The sequence below is a fragment of the Protopterus annectens genome, chromosome 1.part2 (assembly GCF_019279795.1).
Source record: "Protopterus annectens isolate FY-2018-M chromosome 1.part2, PAN1.0, whole genome shotgun sequence".
Lineage (NCBI taxonomy): Eukaryota > Metazoa > Chordata > Ceratodontiformes > Protopteridae > Protopterus > Protopterus annectens.
In genome coordinates, this window is record NC_056727.1 from 907514713 (window position 1) to 907539284 (window position 24572).

At 39.0% G+C, this 24572-nt stretch overlaps 1 protein-coding gene across 2 annotated transcripts in view; it reads right to left on the reverse strand.

Moving 5' to 3' along the window:
* Positions 1 to 24572, reverse strand: part of STUM (stum, mechanosensory transduction mediator homolog) — a 729290-nt gene that overhangs the window by 93028 nt on the left and 611690 nt on the right. Inside the window, exon 3 of one of the 2 annotated variants that reach the window (XM_044059616.1) lies at positions 10779 to 10787. The exons of the other annotated variant lie outside the window; for it this stretch is intronic. Coding sequence (XP_043915551.1) covers positions 10779 to 10787 — 9 coding nt within the window. The remainder of the gene's footprint in view (positions 1 to 10778; positions 10788 to 24572) is intronic. 2 annotated transcript variants of the gene reach the window in all.

The window sequence follows — 24572 nt, forward strand, 5'->3', positions numbered from 1 at the left end:
GCCTGTTGTCTGTGGAGTCTGACAGGCCTACAACAACTTCTACTCTCCACGATCTTGGAATTCTATCACTGCATGGCTCAAAATGCTTAAAATAGCTATTAGAAACAACACAATGGAAAAGGATCAACAGAAAAAGATGTGAGAGAAAGAGTAAAAGAGGGACAAGGGCTGAAATCACTGCTAGGCTGAAGGCAAATCCATTCAGGCCTGCACTACCATCCTTACTTCTAGCAACTGTGTGCTGTCTGGAAAATAAAATGGAGTACATAAGGCTGAAAATGGCATCTCATAATAAGGTGAGAAACACTTGTGTATTTATGTTCACATAGATGTAGCTGCATAATAACATTAGTGACAGTACAGTACAACTGGAAGGGCTCACACTGCTTTGTGCAGACAGAAACCATGCATTCAGTGGGAAGTCTAGAGGAGGGGGAGTCTGCTTGTATGTAAATAACAAGTGGTGCAGAAACTGTGACACTGTACTGAGCCACTGCTCTTCAGACATAGAGTTCCTAGCAGTGAGGTGCAGACCCTTTTATATTCCCAGAGAATTCAATGGCATCATCATGATAGTAGTGTACATACCACCAAGTGCAAACACTAGTGATGCTCTGACTACACTGAATGACATCATCATCATGATAGTAGTGAATATACCATCAAGTGCAGACACTAGTGATGCTCTGACTACACTGAATGACATCATCATCATGATAGTAGTGTACATACCACCAAGTGCAAACACTAGTGAAGCTCTGACTACACTGAATGACATCATCATGATAGTAGTGTATACACCACCAACTGCAAACACTAGTGAAGCTCTGACAAGGCTGTATAACTCAGTCTGTGACCTACAAAATAAAAAGAAGGATTTTGCACACATTATTGCAGGAGATTTCAGTCAGGCAGAGTTGAAGTCATTATTACCCCATTATTACCAACATATGTCATTTGCTGCAAGGAGAAATGGGGAGTCTCTTGGACAGAAATCTGTCCCTCCAGCAAGTCCTATTTATTGTTATGGTTAGGTTTAGATCCCTAGAGCATGTGGCTCTCATGGATTTATTTTTTTCTTTAAGTGGAACATGTCCATCAATTCTGGGTTGGACATGGCCTTGTATATCAGGCAGAGATCACCTCTGAGTAGGCGGTATGCAACCGAGTACAGCTGGAGTTTCTTCAGTCAGGCTGCATAGGGCATCTGTTTGAGGCCAGTAATCCTCTTGGTGAGGTACTTCTTTGGTCTTTCCAGCTGTTGCAGGTGTCTTGTAAGGTACATCCCAAATGGGGCGTTGTATGCTATGATGGGTCTGATGAGCGATGAGTAGAGGGGCACAATAACCTCTTTTGTTCTAGATGCGAACCCTTTTGTGATTACGTGGGCCACATGGAAGGATTTTGCCACTTTGGCAATATGATTATCAAAGGAGAGATTACTCTCTACTTGGGTCCCCAGAGCCCTTATTTCATTTTCTGTATTTAGGGGAGTACCCACATATGTGGTAGTTCGCGGGTACTTTGTTTTTTCCAAAGGGGATGACTATGCACTTTTTGGCATTTAGCTTGAGGGCATGATTTTGACACCAAGTATCTGTCTCAGTGAGACCCTTCTGGAGGATGCCTGTATCAGTCAAGAGTAAATTATGGCCCCCAGTTTGCAGTCGTCTGTGAACTTGGTCAGACATAGTCCTCCTGTGCTTGCCTGTACCTCTCAGAAATATATACTGAACAGGAGGGGTCTCAGGACTGAGTCCTGGGGGATGCCACTTGTAGCCGGTTTAGAGTCAGACCTAGAGCCTGCAACTCTCACTGTGTGGGTTCTATTCGTGAGCCAATTGGCAACTCATCGTGTGACATAGGGGTTTATGTTCAGGCTGGTGAGCTTGTCTATAATACCAGAATGGGGAATGGTGTCGAAAGCCTTTGCGAGGTCTAGGTAGGCTGTGTGGACTGCCTTTCCCTCGTTCAAAGCCTTGGTAACTGTCTCAAAGAAGTCTGCCAGGTTTAGGAGTCATGATCTGCCCTTAACAAAGCCTACCTGGGTAGGGTCCAATGTTTCGATGTTCCCAATGTCTCTGTTAATGAGTTCCATGATGATGGGCTCCATAGCCTTGCAGACCATGCTAGTCAGGCTTATAGGGTGATAGTTCCCGGGGTCCATTGTGGCTCCACCTGTGTGGAGCGAGATAACTGTTGCTGTGTGCCACTCTATGGGTACATAGCCTGTAGAGAGGCTGAGTTTGAACAGTGTGTTTAGTTGAGGGGTTAGTTAATTTTGGAGTTTGTGTAAGACACAGCCTGGGACACCATCCGGTCCCATTGAAGCTGTGTTTTTGGCTTTGGATAGGGCTGTTTTAACCTCTATGTCGGTTATTGCAGTGGCTCTACATTCTTCTGGTATAGTTATGGGCCCTTTAGGAGGTGAGAGGGGGGTGAAGTTTGCACTAAACCTGTCTTCCAGAATGTTGGCAATATCAGTCGGTTCATTGTATTTTGTGCCATTCTGCACTAACTCAGAGCAGATCTGAGAGTTTCCACTTAGGTTCTTGACATAGCTAAAGAACACTTTGTGGTTATCTTTGGAGTCCTTGGCAAATTTTCTTTCGAAGCTAGCCTTGGATGATTTTATGAGGGATCGTAGTTTCTTGCTGATACTGATCAGGGATGTCTTTCCATCTTGGGATTTTACTCTTTTCTGTACTAGTTTCCTCCTTCTATTGTATAGCTTGTTTATGGCAGGGGTCCACCAGACTGGTTTCCTTTTCTTGGAGGAGTGAGTCTTGGTTTTGTTTGGGATAGCATGATCCATGCATTCTTGCAGGTGCTCATACAGTGCCTTTGTAAGGGATTCAGCAGCTTGGACAGCATTGTCCTTTAGCATGGGGGCTGTGAACCTTTCCACCTCGGCCTTAAGTAATGTGAAGTTTGCTTTTGAAAAGTTTTTCAATGTGGTTTCCTTGATTGGGGGTGGAGGCGAATGTGGATATCCATAGTGATTAGTCTATGGTCTGATCTAACCAGTGAGGGGTTGACCTCTGGTATAGAACACCGGTCGGCAATGTTGGTGATGACCAGGTCCAATATGCTGTCACTTCTGGTGGGGATGTTGACCGGTTGATCCAAGGTGTTCAAGTTTATAAATTCTAGGAAGTGTTGGGCAAGAGAGTTAGTACTTGAATAGTTCTCCCAGTTAATGTTTGGGTAATTGAAATCACCCAATATTAGGGCATTTGGTAGGACCTTCATATTTTCCAGTGTCTCCAGAAATGCAGAATGGGGGACTGGGCTAATGGTCGGTGATCTGTAGCAAGCTACAATTTGAATTGCAGTTTTACCCATTGTTAGTTGTACATGGATGATCTCTGAGGCACTGTGCTGCACCACTAACCTGGAGGTGTGGGTATTCTTGATGAATATGGAAACACCCCCACCTTTTGTGTTTCAGTCCGGGTTCTGTGGCCGAAAAGTATGGTATGAGTTATAGTCTGGTAGTATTGGGGTGCTCTCTGGAGCCTTAAACCAGGTTTCTGTTACTGCACAGATATTGATGTTCTCCATACTGAGGAGTGCCTCGAGTGCATGCATTATGAGGTTTAGACTTCTGGCGTTGAGTAGCATTACCCTTAGTTTTTGGTTACTTGTGCTATTTATGGTGGTGGGTTTGTCTTTTGAGCCTTGCCTAAAAAAGGCACTATGGGGGTGGCAAAAGCCTTAGCAGTGTTCGAAAGTCTAAGGGTGACAGGTGCAAGCCATCTCTTGCGAAGCAACGTGGCTTGTCGAGCATGTCATCACAGGCGGACAGATATTGGATTACCTTTGAATGACACCAGAAACTTAGCCAATTGTTGAAATTGATAATTTTTTCTTTATACTGTGGCATCATTCTTGGTGAGGGCAGGATTCTACATAGGGTCAGGGTCATACCGGCTTGGGCTGCGTGATCAGAGAGCTCTTTCATGTCTCTTTTCATGTAGTCCAGGGAGGTACGTCTCAGATCATTCACACCAACATGGACAATGACAGAGTCATATTTGTACTTGTTCTGGAGCGACCTGAGTGCTTGTGTTATGTGGTGGATCCTGGCACCTGACAGTAATTGTAACCTTTTCCTTGTCCAGCCTAGTTAGTAGGACATCAGTGTGCTTGACTATAGAGTCGCCTATTACTAGTGTGTTGGATATGTTATTTTGCCTTAAGGGCTGTGATTGCATGGCACACTGATTATGTGAAGTATGTGTTTCATGGTTTGTGATAGGGTTTGGAGGTTGCTTGGGTGTCTGCTTTGGAGGTCTCTGTTGCCTTTGCAGATTTTTATTTAGAGCCTCCGAGTATGTTTTCATGTATTTATGTGTGTTATTTGCCGGTGTTGGTTTAGTAGGTCTATATGAGACTGGTGGTGTGTTGCAAGTATTTTCCTTCTCCTCTTGACTGTCATTTCCAGTCTTGGGTTGTGAGAGCTTTGTCTCCAGTTTGGCTGTAAAATTGCATCTCTCGTATATATTATTGTTTGGTGGTAGGAGGAGAGGGTTGTCTGTGTACATGAGGCAGTTGCAACATTGCCTTAAAATGCCCAGATTCACCAGTTGGACTGGAGAGTACACCTGAAACTGCCATTTGGACATGCCTGAATAGGCAAAGTGAGCTGTTTTACTGATTGGCTGGTAGGGACGACTAGAGAGCCTTGTCCTTTTGGACAGTATAGGGGGGTCTAGTGCTACGGTTAATTAGTGCTTCTATGAGCTTTGAGCAAGTGTTGGGCTGTGAAATGAATGGTTTGAGTGCTTAAGTTGAAAGTTTGTTTAGTTTCAAGGGAAAAATTGAAGAGTAGACTTTGTGGAGCTGGGAATAATTTAACCCTAGCTAACCGGCACTGCCCGGAACTCAAAACCACACAAATGCAGTTTTTATAGCAGGGAAATGAAAGAGATAGAAATTAGCCCAAAATGGCCAATAAACTACTAACTTCTGGGCTGAAGCCACTCCTCCAGGGACAGATAGGCTGCTCAAAGCTCCCTTCTCTCACAGGTGAACAGAGAAACTTCCTTCTATCCAAATAAGGTATGGGCAACACAGAAACTTGTAACACAGCCCTGAATTCAGCAATAACTTGAAAACTGGACTATACTAGTTCAGAAAGGCGGGGAACAATTCTATTTTTTTGTTTTTTGTTTTTTTTTCAGAAAATAAAGCAGATACAATAAAAAAACACTTTAAATGCACAGAAATGGCTATCACACTTTAGTGTGTAGCCTACAACAGTTAAACAGATTATTTAAACACAAAAATGGCTTAGTTCAAGTGCAGGCAGCAAATAAGTACAATATGTAGAAGAAACAAGTTTTTTAAATCACAGAAACGCTAAAAAATTGACGTTTTAGGTGGAACTAGTTATAGACAGCAAGAAAATGATACTTAATCACTCCAAATTATTTTGTCTCTCTGCTGCTATAGAACTCTGCAGGGCACCTGGCAGGCACTCACTGAGCTAAATACAAGCACAAAAGAATGTGCAAATGTTGTTTTTATAGCAGGGAAATGAAAGAGATAGAAATTAGCCCAGAATGGTCAATAAACTACTAACTTCTGGGCTACAGCAAACAAGGCACACAAATTTCAGAAAGAAACAATTCAAATAAGCAGGCACAATAAGCCTTTAACCAGAAATTCCCAGCTCAGAAGGGCAGGATCTAGCCTGTCCTCCCACAAGAGTGCAGACCATGAACCTTCTTAATGTAAAATAACTGGCCTGAAGCCCAAGTGCTTAAACCAGAACTAATGCACTTTTAGAGTAACAGACACTGAGCCTTCAATCAGCAATTCCCAACTTAGAAGGATGGAAGCTACCTGTCCTGCCACAACAATGCAGTCCACAAACCTTAATGTAAAACAACTGGTTTGAAGCCCAAGTGCTTAAACCACAAGGTTTAGAATAACAGTTACAATTTAATCAGGCTACTACCACGCAGTAATAACTGCAGCAGAATAATACAATTGAGTACTTTTAAGAAGAAGCACAAGCAAAATAAGGTAATAAAGTGGGAGAAACAATTATAGTAAAAGCAGATGAATAAAGTGCAATTTTTTTTTTGGTCCCTAGTGTACTATTGATGTTGCTTCTTGGTATACTAGTGATGCTAGTCCCTGAAGCACTAATGATGAGGATCTCTGGTGTAATAATGATGTTAGTCCTTGGATTTCTGATGATGCTGGTAGACTAAGTGGCAAGAAGGACAACATGATAATTTATTAACTGTTCATGAAAAAATGATAGTGAAACTGGGAAGAGTCCAGAATTTTGTTTGTTGATTAAGAAGTAGTAACTTTTCAATTTGATTACATATTCTTTGTTAAGCTGTGGCTTTTCACAATGATAAAGAGCTGTTTTTTTTTACAAGTACCATTTGTTCTGGCTTCCAAACCTTTTTAATGCCATTTAAATCAAAATGTTTCTAATTCAGCAAAATACATTTTATTGGCTTCTTGCCTACTGAGTCTCTGGGTATACTCATTTGTTTGGCACAAGTGTCCTAGTTATCGAGGAGTAGTACATCAACTAATTGTCCTAGTTATCTAGGAGTAGTACATCAACTAATTGTCCTAGTTATCTAGGAGTAGTACATCAACTAATTGTCCTAGTTATCTAGGAGTAGTACATCAACTAATTGTCCTAGTTATCTAGGAGTAGTACATCAACTAAGTGTCCTAGTTATCTAGGAGTAGTGCATCAACTAAGTGTCCTAGTTATCTAGAAGTAGTACATCAACTAAGTGTCCTAGTTATCCAGCAGTAGTACATCAACTAATTGTCCTAGTTATCTAGGAGTAGTACATCAACTAAGTGTCCTAGTTATCTAGGAGTAGTACATCAACTAAGTGTCCTAGTTATCTAGGAGTAGTACATCAACTTTTATTACTCTTTTTGTCTACTTCATGTTAGTCCATTCTGACAGTGAAACAAAGAGATGGAGGATGTCACAGCCACATCACAGTCAAACTGAGCTCTAGACAGGGTAACGGACCACCACCCCCTCAGCCATTCCAGTTTCCCATTACTTGTCTCTCTTCCCACATTTACTATAAATACTGTTAAAAACCACCAGAGTGCATATTACTTTCTTCTCTACTATTTAAATGAAGATAGAGATATGGATTTAATTTAAACATTTTAATTTATTAAGCCTTTGTTGACCAAGTTAGTGCTACTATGCAAGTAGTCTCTTTGCATGGGAGACCCTTGGGGTTATTTATAATACAAGGATAATATTTGGCCAGGGCACTGGGGACACTTCTCTTATTCTTTTTGATACCTCAGGTGGATGTAAAAGATCTCACAGCACCTACCATCAACACAGGCAAATGGGGCTTCAGCTTAACATCTCATATGAAGGATGACACACTCAGGAGTGCAGCAACCCCCTTAAAGTGCACTGCAGTGTCAACAATTCATGTACATGGTATGGGAGTAGAACCTACAGCCTTCTGTACTGAAGATGAGTATGCTACCAGCTGCACTACTAAACACAGCTTTCAAATTTTATAGCACAAACAATGTTGGCCCTTTGCAAAACAAAACAGTTGCACACTGAAAACAGACTTAGCATGAGCCACAGTAAACCTCTTTTCCCTTGATGCTCACATTCACTGAAAATGCATTGAAGCTCACATTCACTGAAAATGCATTGAAGCTCACATTCACTGAAAATGTACTTAGCCAGTGGCGGATTAAGTGTACTTTTATCCCTGTGCTGTTTTCAAACCATGGGCCCCTGCACACATTTTAGGACCATGCATAAATGCATGTATTATTTGATTCACCTTCCTGATTTCATGTATTTCTTGTTAAATACAGCAACATTTAGAGTGCATTTCAAATGTGTACTTTTGAATAGTTTTTCCATTAAGCAGTGAAACAAAATGTAGGAACCAGTGAATGACAAAAGCACCCATTTCAGAACATTTCAACCAACCCTAATGACTGTAACTGTAGAATCTGGTAGTTGATGTAGAGGATTAACGCTCTTGTCTCCTGCAGCAAGTGTACAGGACATGAACCTGAACAAGATAATTAACTCCTCTGCCATCTCTAACTAGGGGCATTTTATATACACACATACCTTCTGAGCTCGTATCGTACATGGCATTCATAATGCTGCCGAATCGGTGAGATGCATTCTCATCGGAAATCTCAAAATAAGACAAACATGCTGCTGCTCCAGTGCATTTCAGAAATTAAATCTGGTGCACTGCTCTGCATGTGTGCATCTGTAATCCTAAAGCAGTAAGACTCATGTGTGCAGAGGCAAAACAGAGAGAATGTGTCCTTAACCTAAAGCAGTAATGCAGGAAACTTTTATTTTTTATTTCTTTTTTAAAATTAAAATAACATTGTGACTGGGCCAGCCTCCCAGCCAGCAGGCCCCAGGCAGCTGCCTAGGTCAGCTAGTGCTGGATCTGATGCTGGACTATGTACTTCTTTCCATCCTTAATTTGTTAATACATTAAACTGGCCAAATTGTAGTAAGATACACATTTTTTAATCCATGCCATGACAGCACTTGATAAAGTGTGACATTGTTATTGCATTTAGTTATACTTCACGGAATCACATATTTGCAGGACAGACACAATCACACAGGAGCCAGTAAATGTACAACTAGATTCTTTACTTTCATGATAGCAGTAACAGAACAAGGCAACATCACATAGTACACTGAATGCCTGCTTAGCCCTATGGAATACTCAAAACTATACTGCAGAAGACATTACACATAGAAATCTCTGGTGCATAGATGTCATTTACCCTAATATTTCCACCGTCACTATTTAGATAAATGCCAAAATGCTCTCAAGATGTACCAGTCTTTGTGCTTTCCTCTTTAGTCTGGGATTAATGTTATCTTACAGACATTTTGATCCAGTGTAACCCAGCCCTCTTCCTCACATAACTTTATAGCCTATTACCAGAATTATTTAACTCATGGTACATTTCTTCATTTGAAAATAATCATGGATGACTTAAATGGCCCCATATTTATTTTCTTTTTTTTTTTTCTTGGTTTGCTCCTTAATGACTCTCATCCTTGTTCCCTTCATTTAGCCCTTTACAACTCTATCTTTTCTTCAGCTTCTAATTGCTCATATGTATTATTCACTATCACCTTTTCCTTCTTGGTTTCATTTGGCTTCTGGGCTTTCCTTTCTGTGGCAGCTTTAAAATGTGTATCAGAGTCCTTTATTTTTTTCCTCTCCCCCTTCTTGACTATCTCCTTTTTAGCCTTTGAACATATGTGTTTCCTCAACTTTTAATTCCAGACCAAACTCATCCCAGTCTGAGTATGAACACATCTTAGTTCCACATCAGGTGCTTATATGTTATTATTTACTCTTGAAGTATGCCTCAGCATCACATTCTTAAAAAAAATCAGCTTTATGATGTGCCATAAAATACCCCTGCACTGAAAACAATGCTTTGGTTGCCCAGGGTACCTACCTGCCTAGGCAATGACTGTCTAAAACAACTGCTGATTGTACCAGTTCACCTTGAAGTTGTGCGAATACCACTTATGCTAAATCACAACCAAAGACCCAGGTATAGAGATGCCTGCTGCCTTCTAACACAGTATAATTTAATCATCTGTCCCTTTAGCTTTGGTACTCATGTTGTTTGAAAGAAGAGTATGCATCACCCCCCCCCCCCAAAAAAAAAAAAAAAAACGAAAAAAGAAGTGGATCTCCTCAATGTCTTGGCCAAATGTTTCATATTCTCCCGTTCTGCATAAATACAGTCTTAGAAACAGGTCCACTTGGACAAATTTAATCAATAAAAAAGTAAACATTAAAATAAATAAGGCTTGAATGCTAATTTAATCTACTTTGACTGATACTTATTAGAAATGAGCTGGAAAACTTTAATAAGAAATAATTTTTCTGTCACACGTGCATTACTTTGTATCTTTTTAATAAAATGAAGCGTGTAATAAAGTGACAGTAAACATGGAGCATTACTAAGTTCCAAAACATGACATAGGCTTGACTTGGAATGTTCTCCCTGCAGTGTCTTACCCTGCTTTATAAACCCGATTCATTCAACTCCGACAAGCGTATTTAAAGCGTCAGTGAAGTAAAAATATCACAATATCTGAAAGCAGTTTTAGAAGTAGAATTCTATAACAGTTTTGAAATATAACTGTTTGTCCATTAATAGTTTTGCCAGAAGAAGGGATCTAATATGAAATCCTGGATGTGTAAAATGGCTGTCAGCATTGTAGATACATCAACAAAGTGTAACCTTCAACCTCACTGACAGCTTTGTGATGTGACATTGTTGTTGCAACTAACTAGATGGGCTGGTATGTAATGATTGATTCTAAGCCTATGAGTTCACAGAAAAGCAGGATCACAATGTTTCATACAATTTGCAAAGGAAAGAAAACTTCCAGTGCTGCATCATCTGCTAAGCAAAATGTGTTAACATCTCAAGCATCCAGATCTCTTAATTACTAAAAATCAATTTAAACATCCTTTCAGATATAAAGGGTAATGGTTTTATTTATAAGCAGCATAACACTTTAAGTGGTAAATGGCCATGCAAAGTAATGCGTACTTCTGCCCCGTTTAGCTTGAAGGCATACAACTTTTTGGCTGGCATTAAGAACAGGGGATTAGCATAGAAACAGGTGCACACATTAGCTGCAACAGCTGGCAATGTGCTCTTGCTTAATATAGCTTTAAAATCGCACACAGGAGTTGTCAAATATTATAAATCAGACTTACCTTCTGAAACTTTTCCATAGACAAAGCAATGAAAGGAAAACAAAAGAAAGAATTACAATCACCTCAGAAAGAAATTACAGTATAGTTACAAAATCCTATTTGCATATCACTTCATATAAAACAGACATCACAACTGACATATCTGACTACAGGATAAAAGACTTCAATTTTTTATGTCTCCATTTAGTTTGAAAACAATAAGAAAGCCATATTATTTCACACAAAATCTGCATAAAACCAATATTGCATGGCTCCAAAAAATAAGCAGGTAATTTATACTGAAGTAAAGCAGAGTATGCTCTATGGTAACTTTAATAGTAAAGCAGAGTATGCTCTATGGTAACTTTAATAGTAAAGCAGAGTATGCTCTATGGTAACTTTAATGTTTGATGCAAAATTTTTGATAGTCAACTTGAAAAATCCAGACTTTTCACTTGGGAGAGGTGGAGAATGCCAGTGCTTGCTTTCAAGTGCGATCCTGAAGTACACAGTATTACAGCTGAGTGTTATGAAATTCATATACTGGTTTCCATACATAAGTTGTGTAGACTTTTAACTATTTTACATGAAATGGTTTGTTTTACTATATTACCACTTGAACCAGTCAGTAGTTAATCAGATTATCCAGTTGCTTATATTTAGCTATTAGAGGAATTGTACAGATGCTTGTTCATAGAAATCCACTACATCTTCATCCTGGGGAACTTAATAAAGCATATTGGTTTAGGTCTTTACCTCATAGACACAAGGTACAGGGTTTGATTCCCACCTCTGGTTATCGGCTAGGTTTGCAATAATCTGCAGACTGATTGCCTTATATGAACCTATTAAAAATGTTAACTATTTCAGAAGCCTGTGGAAACAAAAGAGTATGGGTGTACACCGAGAATATTCAGTCAGACAACTAAAACCGACCTTTCATGTACATGAACTACAAAGTAACTGTCCTGTGAGTGGATATTAGGTTGATCTTTGATTTTAGTCTCACTGGCATAGACAAACTAATTGAGTGGATCACAAAACAGATGCAGAGCAGCATACAAATTTGAAGCTGGTGGGGGGTGGGGGGTGGAATGGCAGTGTCTGAATCCTGCATCCCAGATACTCATGATCCTGAGAGAGAGTCAGGACAGACTTTTGGAAGTTGATAGTGAGCCACAGACTTTGAAGAAGAGAGATGGTGAACTCCAGATCCTGTAACAGATGACTGGTAGAAGGCACCTGAAGCAACAGGTTGTCTAGATAAGGAAAAATCTGAATGCTTTGGAGCATGCAGAAAACAATCACAGGGGCTGGGCATTTTGTAAATACTCTTGGAGTAGTAGAAAGACCAAAGGGCAAAGCAGAAAACTGAAAATGAAAGGAAGACAAAGAAAAACATAAACACTGCCTGAAAATAGAGTGAATAGGAATATGAAGGTAAGCATCTTACAGATCCAAAGACATCAGAAAAGCCTGTATTAGTAAAAGAGGAAACCGAGTTTGAAGAGTAAGCATCTGAAAAGAGGGGACCTTGAGAAAGGTGTTCGGCAGGGAGAGACCCAGAATAGGTCTCCAAGTGCCCTCCTTTCAAGGAACCGGGAACATCCTGAAATAAAAATCCTTTCCCACTTGGGAAGGGGGAACAGGTTGAATAATTCCTCGATTCACCAGGGACCTTATGACCTCTTGGAAATGAGGAACTTGCTCTACAGGAGGTTGTGGAATCCCTGTAAAAGGAGTGAGAGACTTCAATACCATGAAGTAACCCTGACAGATGACAGAAAAAAAACCCGAGTCTGGAGCGACAAGAAGATAATTTGGAAGACAAAGGGAAAGCTGAAGGGACAAAGGAACTTGGTGTAAGGAGGGGGACTATCAAAGAGAAGCAGGCTTATCAGATAAAGGAGGCTTCTGGGCCACAGAAATCTGAGAAGCCTTAGCAGAGGGGGCCTACCTCCCACCCTTCCTTGCCTTGGAGGCCTGGAGGGGTTGCCTACAAACAAAAGCAGATCTAGAACAACAATTTCTCTGTAATTTAGGGATAGGAGAGACAAAAATATGTTTAAGGTCTTGTAAGGCTTTGCCTTTCTCTTGAAGAAACTTAAACAGGTCACCAACAGCAGTTCCAAAAAGATGTTTATTATCCAAAGGAGAATTCAAAAACTTGTCTTTAATGTCCTCAGACAAAGACTGGAGACAAAGCCAAGAATGATGCATCATGACAGACCCAAAAGCTGCAGTCCTGGAAGAGGCATCAGCAGCATCATAGTTACACTTAAGAGTGACAAGCCACTTGAGAAGCAGAACCTAAAACAGATGAAGCAGAAGATTTGCCTTCATAAACAGGGAGGTCAGAAATAACCTGACAAGCCTGAGCAATCAAGGCCAGAGCATGCCTGGTCATGTGGGTCTGCTAATTAATACCCCTAAAGACCAAAGCAGAAGCAGTGTAACCTTTCTTACCATTCCTCTCTATTGTCCTACTATCCTTATCAGAAGACAAACATTTTGAAGAGGTAAAAGCTTGGAAGGTTTGTCAGAAGAGACTGACACCACAACAGGGTCAGCAGAAGGACATTTAAATAAAAATACACAATCAGGAGCCTTATAGACGTTATCATGTTTCATAGGAGCAGGAGGTTGAGAATCAGAAGAATGGGAAGCAACAGTGAAAGTATCTAACATGGCGGCCAACATAGGAGGAACTGCAGATGGTTTAGGAAGATCCACTTGAAGCAACTTATAATATCTTCTCTGAATATCATACGCTTGAGAAGAATCCCACTTAAAGTATTCCAACATCCTAGCAATTGTGTCCCCAAAGGACAGTTCCTGAGAAGAGACACAGGGGTAACAGACTCCTCCATATGCCATAAGCCAAAGGGGAAGGCATCTATGAGTAATAGGACAAAGACCTTTCATCAGAGTCTGAATCTTCATCCAGGGAATCCAGATCCCTAAGCCACTTCGAAGGGGTAGAGGTCCAAGGAGGAACAGGTGCCGAAATTTCTTGAGGAGGCTGCAGGGCCATCAAAGCAGAAAACAAACCCTGAATAAACTCTTGCTATTCCATTTGTGAATCCTTAGGATGGACCAAAACATGCTTTGTCTTTTGTCTTTTCTTGGAAGAGACATCAGCCCTAACAAACAGCAAAAGATCTGACCATTGGAAAGATACGATAAGAGAACCCAGAACCTCTTCCATGAAAAATATCTGTGGAATCCTTCTAGAATCCTCCGAGATAATCAACCATGGTTCCCCCCAATGTCTGGAGCAGATGCCTGCATAGCCTCAGAGGACATGCAAAAACAAAATGGATGCATGCTGGCCTCCAACAGGATTGCAGCAGAGGAATCCGGTGTAGATGCTGAATGGCCTATAGAGCTGTTACTCACTTCTAGAGGGATGTCCATTGGAGGATGGACAACTAAAGAATCTGGCCAAGACTTCTTGGCCTTCTTCTTACTTAGTTTGAGTATCTCTGGATTAAAATATTCTTCCATGTTACCCTGGGCTAACTGTTTAAGCCATTAGTTTTCAAGACAAATGGCCAGGGAAGACAAACAGCTTCTGAGGGTCTCAGTCACAAACACCTTACAAATACTACAAGAGGTATGGTTGTGAGAAGCACCCAAACAAAAGAAACACTGTTTGTGATGATCCTTATGGGGAATCTGCCTCCCACACTGACATTTTCCCTTCTTAGAGGACATGAACTCAAGTTAGCAAAAAAAAAAAAAAAAAAAAAAAATTACAAGACCAAAGAAAAGAAAAAAAAAAAAAACAACCCCAAAAGGGCATTTATCTGGTAGCTAGGTATTCAGCACAACAACAAGGCACTCAGACCAATGAGCATTAATGGCATTCGGCCTGGCAGCAGAGGTTCTGCGTAACTGTGCCCGCATGTCACTTTTATATCTGTGTGGGGAGCATATCCATGACGTATGGCACATACAAGATCATTAAGATTTGGTATACTGGCTGAATGTCAGGCCGCCCTGGGCAGGGGATCTCTAACATTAAGAATATTGCAACAATGATATAGAAGGACAGTTATCATTACCGATAAGAGCAATTCTCAGTTGACAAATGCAGCTTGTAACAATGAATTAATCTAAAGCAGTAGCTGTAACTATGTTAAGTGAAATAAAAATGCTGCATTTAGCCTAAAACAACCTTAATTTTAACAAGCATTAAAGGAATATATCACTGCATGATAAGAAGCCTCTCTTTTGATGTGAAGGACTCGTATCTTAGCTATTGACTCCCTTGTTTCACTGCATTTGATTTATTTCTGCACTAACTTCCCCATTGTCAAGTGGTGCTAACTCTCAGATGTCACAACTGTCACAGTGCTAACATGAAACACGCATAAATCTGTGCAGGTATAACTCGTGTGGTAAATGAATGTGAAACTAATCACAATTAATACAGAATTTCTAGCAAAGTACCTATTTTAAACAAGAATTAATTATTGTCAAGTTTTAGCTTGCACTGCAGCTAAATTACAGCAGCAATTGTTAAATATGCATAGTCAATAAAATGAGAATGTACTGGGCAGCTGATGAGTAAAAATAAAAGTGATTCTTCAGTACATCCAACTCTTACATAACACAAGGTTTATGGATGATGAGCAATATCTTTCTCCTGGCTTGATCTAATTTTGACATTCCTTCCTACATGTGGTTATTAACAGTGCTGCTTAATAAAGCTAGGCACTGAACTGTGCATTACATTCTACAAGGAAATGTTGCTACTCCGCTAACACAGTATTGTTAGAAACATTCATGCTTTGTGGGCGAACAGTATTTTGACAGCTTCTTAGCATACAATGAAGAGAACATTGATGTTTTACAGCTTGTTTCCCTTTGGAAATGCTGACATAATCTTTTGGTTTACTTTCACAAATATTATCTACTGACCTAAGCTTTATGAAGGATTGCTATATTACTACGCATTAGCAGATTGCTCTTGTATGGAGCTAATTTATATGGAATAATGAAATGTTTCTTGGAGGATAAGGGAATGCTAGTAGCAGAGCAGTGAAGTAATCCAATTGACAGGAAGGCACAGTGGACTACCTCATTGATATCCAATAGCCAGCCATGAACAGAATTGAGTTTTCTTTTATTTCACACAACTGTTAATATCATTTGGGAAGTACCTGCACGGGGATATAAAGGCAGGACAGACGATCAGTGAACCTTTTTAAATGCTGCTTTTGTTACTGAGAAGGTAAAGTTGGATCTCTATACAAATATCATGATTTGAGGCACAAGTCAACAATGTTCACTACCATCATTTCACGGAGAAAGGACATAATGTTAAAATGTGTATTATCTGAATTCTAACTGTGAGCAGTTACAATTTACAATGCAGATACACAGGTAATAAAATCAACATACTCTTGTAGCTGTGTGGATGCAAGATGGATTTTGATATAAAACAGTAGCAAGTTTTATTTTTCACCTTTCCCAAGTACTGTACCCCATTTAATTGTGCAGTAAAAGTACTGCACAATATCTTATGAGAATGCAGTCAAGTACTGTTCTTTCTGCTTCTTCACTACCTCACATATCCTTATTTTTTGTTGTGTAAACAACTCTATTTCTGCAGTTCACATTCAGTGGACTTCAGCATCTGGTACTGACAAATTATTACATTTAGTTCTACATAGCAGCTTCTTTCTTGTGACATAACGGCAGGAGTCTTTAGATTTCTGGTGAGAGAAGATTTTTAGCTGGCATAAGATGATGGGCAAAGAATGATGCTGTCTGATGCCATGTGGAAAGGAATTCCAGTGTACAGATGTTGAGCTCTGAAGGCATTTTCAGAGTGAATGAGGGAGGGAGTCATATGGAATTGTTAGGGAAACTGCTAGGAAACCTGTAAATCTCAGTGAGCTGGTGAACAGTTTTACTGTGATACACTACCCAGGAGTACCCCAGTAACCCATGCCTTTTAACATATAGAGGAAGATGCTTAGCCTGCTTAAAATGAGTAGGCACATACCTTCAGAGACTGTCAGGAAGTGATGCTACCTGTTAGCTCAGTCAGGAATCTACAACTTTTGTTTGGTATAGTTTGTAACCTTTTCTGGTTTCAGAGACTGGTGGTTATAATAATGGAACCACATAAATAATTGCAGAGAGCAGTACACCCATCCCAATACCTAACATGGCTTCTTTAGTCAACAGATAACTGATAGTGCAACAAGTGTGAAGACCACACTCAGCTCACTCATTTGTGATCATGAAACTAAAAGCTAGTGAAGCTTCACACCAAACAAAACAATTGTTTGAAGTCATTAACATTCTTCAAGGCACTACCATCAGGGCATCAGTTACCCAACAATACTGTATATATAGTTAATTATTTCTGTATATCAAAAAGTAAATTTCTGTTCTGTCCATGCTGAGTTTCAGGCTTAGTTGTTCATGGCGCTCACATAATATGTCAAGCTGATGTTCAGAGACACCGTGACAGCTGATGAGGAATTTTCAGATGCCCAGGTAACCATGTCAGCTACACAAAGCAGCATATTATACATGTCAAACTGGATGGTCTGGGTATTAATGTGCAGTTGGAACAGCAGATGTCCTTGGGGTATGCCTCATTTTATTAGGTGAAGTGGTGACTGTCACTGTTCACTGGTTACCCCAAAAGTATCCTTATTGGGAGTAATTTGTAAACAATTTCAGCAGGGGTGCACACAGACCACAGATTAAGAGCTCTTTGATTAGGACATTAGTTTCTGTACAGTGAAAGTTCTTTGAAAGATCTATATGGACAATACCTATCTTATCTTATGCCTGTTTTATTTGTAATTCTTGACTACTTCTTGGAAGCTTATTTTGCTGTGTCAAAATAAAAGAGAAGTTCATGGAATTAAAAAGGACTTTTGAGTATGCTGAATAAGACACACAATACTGAACAGGAACACTTCCATTCTGAGATATTATTACAGTATTGAAGGAATGGTTCAATGAGTCACCATCATGCTTTTTATCTTTGAATTTCACAAACATTATTTGGTTATATATTTAACATATTTAATGAATTATCACTTAAGACATAGGCAAACACACATTTATATAAAAAAAACAATGTTAACGTTCACAGTTACAACTATTATATATCACATACATGCTTTTATACAATTATCATTAACCCAACATTACATAAATTGATAATTTCTTGTCATTCCTTAAACCTCACTCCTCCTCCAAAACATTATTTTGCATGCATTGTTACAATTTCCATTTTTATTTATGTAGTTTGCTCCTACCCTTTTCTAAAAATCCTAATTCCAATTCTTTAATCTCTACAGTATTCATTACTCCAGCCACAGTTTGTTTAGACTTTAATTCACATTTTCTAGTAATTGCTTTTTTGGCAGTCAGCTAATTAAACCTAACAAGGCCTTGCTATGTCTAGACAATTCAAATCCTGTATCCCAGCTCAAAAAATGATTTCCTTAGTTACACCCAGTTGCTCACCCAATATTTCTGACAGAGTATTTTGTAGGGAATGTTTAAAATCTGCCAGCTCATTAAACTACAGAAAATATATTCCTATGTATCTATTTCTTCTCGATCATACCTCCAACATTTCCCATCCACCCGGGGAAAAATTCTTTAGTATCTGCTTAGGGTATAAAAATGTAAACACTTCCTAGCAAAAATCCTAAATCTTCGAGACTTAGTTATATATTTGGAAGCCATACATAGGTCCTCCCATTGGTTCCTTGTGAGTTGCTTATCCAATCTCTCATTCCAATCTTGTCTAACCTCCTCTTATTAAATACTATTGTTATTGTGCAATATTTTATATTACCTACAAATTATCCTTTTTAACAGCTTCTGTTCTAGATACAGCTGAAAACTCTGCTAGAGCAGTTTTTTTTAGGATTCCACTATACCGTCCTCTTTGCCTATACTCTGATATCAGTCCCTGATACAGAAGGCAGTCTCTAGCCTGCAGTCCAAATGTCTTCTTGGCCTCTTCCCATTCTATTACTTTTCCCTCTCTAGTTATTTCCTCCCAATAGCTTGGTTCCTTTGTCAGTTATTTCCAGTAAATTCCAGTCCCCTCTTGTGTATTCTCTGTACCCTAATTGCAGTCATCCCTATTGGCATTACCTCCTTTCTCCATTCTTTCATTGGCTTAGTTGTTAAAATACTTTCTTCGACTTTCTGAATATAATATTCTGTATGGCTGTTACTCTTCTTAAGGACGTGCATCCAAAAGATGTGAGGCTTAACTGCGTAGCTCTAAAATATCTCTTCAAATCAGGTAATCCCAAACCAACTTTTGGAAGGATAAACTTTTCCCAGTTGACTTTTGCCCTCCCAGATAAAATCCTTCAATTGTTTCTTATTTGCTATCCACAACTTCTCCTCTGGTTGATAAAAATGTGCCTGACCTGTATATACAACTAAAGGGACTAAAAACATTTTCACTGCTTGTATCTTACTGTCCATTTCCATAAACAAGAGCTTCCAGTTTCTCCATTTTGTATTATCTTTTGTTTAGTCTCTTCTCACATATCTTTAGCTGTCATAACGGAATCCTTTTTAATCCACACTCCTAAATACTTCATTTTATCATGTTCCCATAAATATGGATATTGCAGAACCAATTCATGTGTGCGTACACAGTTTACAGCTATAGCATTTGTTCTGACTACATTCATTTAATATACTGAAAAAAAAACAGAAACTGTCTCAGAAAGTTCCACAACACAAAGATATCTTTTATGATTTTTATCAGGTACAACATATTTTCCGTAACTAAAGCCAACTTTTTTTTGATTACCATATGAATTATATCCTTGAATTTCTGAGTCCCTTATTTTTCTTTGCCAGTGGCTCTAAATATAATGCAAATAGAAAGGGGAAAGAGGATACCCCTCCCTAGTTCTTCTTTTCAGACACAACTTATCAGAGACGAACCATCCCACTTCTGTTTTTGCCTGTGAACCCTCATATATCCTCCTAATTAACCTTATTATTGTATCACAGAATATGTGGCCACAGTGGTGCAGCAGTTAGTGTTGTCGCCTCACAGCAAGAGGTTCCTTGGTTTGATTCTTGGCTGGAGTGCCTTCTGTGCGGAGTCTGTATGCCCTCCCTGGGGCTGAGTGAGGTTTAAATACATGCAAATAAGTGCATGTGTGTGCCTTCTGTGAAGTTTAGGTGCTGGGCTGGCAACTCAACACCATGAAACTCCACTGCCAATCAATCTGCAGACTGGTGATCCACTGTGGTGACCCCTAACCGGGAAATGACATTGCTTTAATGTATCACAGAATACAAATGCTTCCATTGCCCTACTGTTAAATTCCCAGCTCACTCTGTTGAATGCTTTCTCTGCATTTGTCAGTACAACAGCAGTAATTTTTTACATTCTGCTTCTCTCTGTATTATCACTGTTTTATTAATGCTGTTAAATACTGGCCTCCCCTCCACAACACCACACTGATACATGTTTATCAATATTGGAAACCACCATTGCCATTCTTTTAGCTATTACACACATGAACACTTCATAATCATGGTTTAGAATTGAAATGGACCTATATGAAGCTGGGTCTGATGGGTTTTTACCATCTTTAGGTATTAGAGCCATCACCACTTCCTTCCAGGATGTTGGTGCTTCCCCTCCTTTAAAATACTGTTAAACAAAGCCTTCCAGATCTTTATCACTTTCTTCAATCCTAGTTTCCAAACTTCCTCATGAATACCATCTATTCCTTGAGACTTATCTCCTCATACCATAATTGTTAATTGTTGAGCGTCATTTACCTCTAACCTTGGCACACATAAGTCTCCCATAACTATTTCCATTTGTACTTTTTCTTCTTTTCCACATTCCTCTCCTTTATAGAAATTTTCATAAATTTCAGAAACATCTCTAATACCTGTACATGATTTCTGGTTACTTTTCTTATTATAAGCTCCCTCTGTTTGGCAACAACCCTTTCTACTTTCTTTTGCCTGCATAGTTGTACTTGTGCTCTGGAGTTATTATCTAAACTCATGTATATTATCCAGATATTTCCTTATTTTCTCTTTAGCACTCTGCAGTTGCACCTGTTCTTGTTTCATGAGATTTCCCTTATTCTGCAAAACTTTTAACCTTTTTCAGCCCCTCTAAATAATTCTTGTTACTTCTTAACCATATTTCTCTTTCTTTTATTTCTACCCTATTTTAAACTCCACTTTAATTTTATCCAACTCACTAGTTATAACTTCTAATGAAATTTCTATCTTTCTTAATAGTTCTTGAATATTTTCCACTGCCCATTCCTTAAAATCCTCTCATTTAACAAGTAGATGGGGAAGTAAGTGCCAGTGTCTCATTTTAACTTCATTACCCTGCATTTATATCTTAGTTGCTATTGGCACATGATCTGAAATAGTTACTGGATGTATGTCAAAACTTTCAATTAAATGCACATGTCCCTGTAAAATATAATTTCTATCCAGTCTAGCTCAGTTATTGCACCTTGTGGAATAATATGTAAATTCTCTCTGAGTTCGTACTACTGAATTCACATATTTCATGCCAGATATTTTTATAAATGTCTTCATAAATCTACCCTCTTTTGTTATATTTTCCTTTCTAGGTCCCCCAGGTACATACTCACTGATGAAAATCAAGTTCCAGTCCCCACCTGAATGTAATATTCCCTGCTGAAAGCTGATTATTTCTCAAAAACATTTATTAATTTCCATAACAGTAGTTTTAGGTAGAATATAAATACATGCCAGTGTAATCCTCATCTCTTGTCAGGAGCTGCTTACTGCCACAAATCAACCATTAATATCCTTTTTTATTCTTCTATCACTATTTGAATTCCTCTGGCAGTTACTATAAGTACTCCAATTTTCCTTTGTCCCTGATAGTCTGCTAAATATCCATTCTGAAATCCTTACTTTAACAGACTCACATCCTCATTTCTTTCCACATGTGTCTCTTGTAGCCTTGCTATTTGCACTCTGCTTTTCTTAATATAATACAATACTCTTGCCTTTTTATTTATACCTGTGAAGCCATTCATGTTCCAAAATAATATGTTTAGTACAGCCATTATGATAAGAAGTTATTATTCTCAACTATTATATATGAAAGTTTTTTAAATGGCTATTTCCAGCTTTTGTGTTGCATGTATCCACTATTGTTTGTCAGGTTAAGTTCTTATACAGTTGTTTCTTGTCATCTCAATTTGAACCTATGTCACATTTTACAAGCCTATTTATTTTAAATAAAAAAAACCATCCCAGAACACCCCTATAACCTATTAGTTTAAAACAAACACATAAAACTAACTACACCTTCAAATGATGAAGTTTAATTCTCCTGATAGAAACAACTGTCCTAAACTGACAGCTGTGCACACAGGTATAACATAGCCTAACATTAAGGTTATCCATGTTAAGATGCATGTTACAGCCTGTGCTCCTGCTTACACTAATTGCTGCCTGTTCTTGCCTTATCTTAATCCCCCTTCCAGATATGAAAAACAGTGTATATGGTTTCAGAAAATGTTAACCTTTAGCCTTAAAAAAGTGTTCTCGCTTGTATTGCTTCACCCTATAATCAGCTTTTCTCCATGGAAACACAAGTACCAAATATACATGCAGCTCTGCAAACCTTTCAACTTACATTGAACATTTACTTGCCAAAGAAAAACTTTTCATTATATTTAGTGTCCTCTTATTTACTCGCTTACACAAAACCTTGTTATTAGATTAAACTAAAGGCCTTAATCCAGACATTCATGCAAAAATAAGACAGGTAAAACTAAGAACAAATCACCTCTACATATATTATAATCTGTGCACTTTTACACCCTACCTTTCATCTCAAAAACTCAAGGTTACATCATATTAACTTAAACATGCTTTTGTCCAGTCTCTTTAATTTTTACGTTGTAATGCCTACATTCCTTAAAGGGATAAAAGAAGTGAAAAAGAAAAGAAAAAATGGCACTTGTTTGCTTTAATATTTTTATTCCCCAAACCAAAACCTCTGCAAGGACGGCAGGCACACAGGCTCAAAAGGCAATATTAAAAAACAAAACAGCCAGCACTCAACTGGAGCAAATATCTAGTTTTAATGTACAAAAACAGACTGGTTTTTGGTCCACAGGCCTTTTTCAATGTAAAACACGTCAGTACATCCCCCAGCTTATATATCATAATATAATAGAATATATATCCCATTAAACAATTATTACAAATGTTTATTAAGACCAGGTGGAAACAATCCCCCCAATTTTACTATCCAAGACTTGGCATAATGTTTTGAACAAAAAAGAAAAGTCTTGGATAGTAAAATTGGGGGGATTGTTTCCACCTGGTCTTAATGAACATTTGTAATAATTGTTTAATGGGATATAATTATTCTATTATATTATGATATGGGGAATGTACTGATGTGTTTTACATTGAAAAAGGCCTGTGGGCCGAAACCGGTCTCTTTTTGTACATTAAAACTAGATATTTGCTCCAGTTGAGTGCTAGCTGTTTTGTTTTTTAATATTGTGTTTTGAGCCTTTGCACCTGCCGTCCTTGCAGAGGTTTTGGTTTGGGGAATTCCTTCGTTGCAGTCTGCTAGTGGCATTTGCTGGAGCATCTACCTTTTATCCAGATGGGGGCTTTCTTCAAAGTTACTATTGAAATTATTTGAAACAAACCATCATTTTTCATCCATGGAAGATTTGTAAGAAGGTTTGGAGCTTCCTGTGTATTTGTGAACTTTCTTTGGTTCTGTTGGTGTCGCTAACAATGGAGGGCACCTTTTTCTAACGTTTGGTTATGAAAGTTATGTGTTCTTATAATAGAGATACTTATTTTTTTGGTCTGGGACATTTCTTACTTACTTGGGCAAGTACTGGTGATTTATGTTAAATATTCCCCGGGATTCATGAAGCTTGCGCCAGGCACAGTAGGCGGTATAATGCCAAATATGACTGTCGAGCGATTCAGGTACGATCCAATTCCACATGCACTACCGGCGTATGCCAGAACTGTGCAGCCCTCGGCTTAGGTATGCTAATCACCCCATGCGCAGTGCCGCACCATGCAAATGAAGGTATATAGCGATTCATGAAGTGGTGCAGGTGTAGAGTAAGCCCATGAAAATGTAAACCAAAAAACACGGTTTACATTTTCCCAAACATAACATCGGAGCTATGGAAGCAGCCCAGACTCATGAATTACAAAGTTAACATATGCTAATGGCTAAATACACAGCCAATGGCATAAGAAAATATGCAAAACACCTAAAAAACAACATTTAATGTCACGTCCACAGTAACGCAAAGTACAACTGCAGGGCATGTGTGGGCAAACTGGAACACAAAGAAAATATATACAAAGGTCATAAAATCGCAATGTAATACAAGTCAGGATTTCACCATAATACGCAATGGTATGCATGGTACACCACAACCAAGCTGCAAGGGTTGCTAAGGGTCTGTGACAATGTTCGGCGCGGTAACTAGGAATTAGTAGTTAATGCCATGCAAATGAGGCAGGTAATACTGAATCGCAAACGTCCCGCCAGATTAAGGATGTACCATACGGCGCAATGCTATAACACCGAGGAGTGGCTCAGAGGTATACATGACATCAGCAGAGGGGTGTGCCACCATAGCTGTAAGCACATTGGAGCAATGCAAATCTGGCCTGGCCGTTGCTAAGCAAAGCTGCAGGACAGGGGTGGGGAGGTAGGTATAGAATCGTTTAGCTGAGAGCACATATGGTGCCCGGAAGCGCATGTGTACGGGGATGAAAACGTGC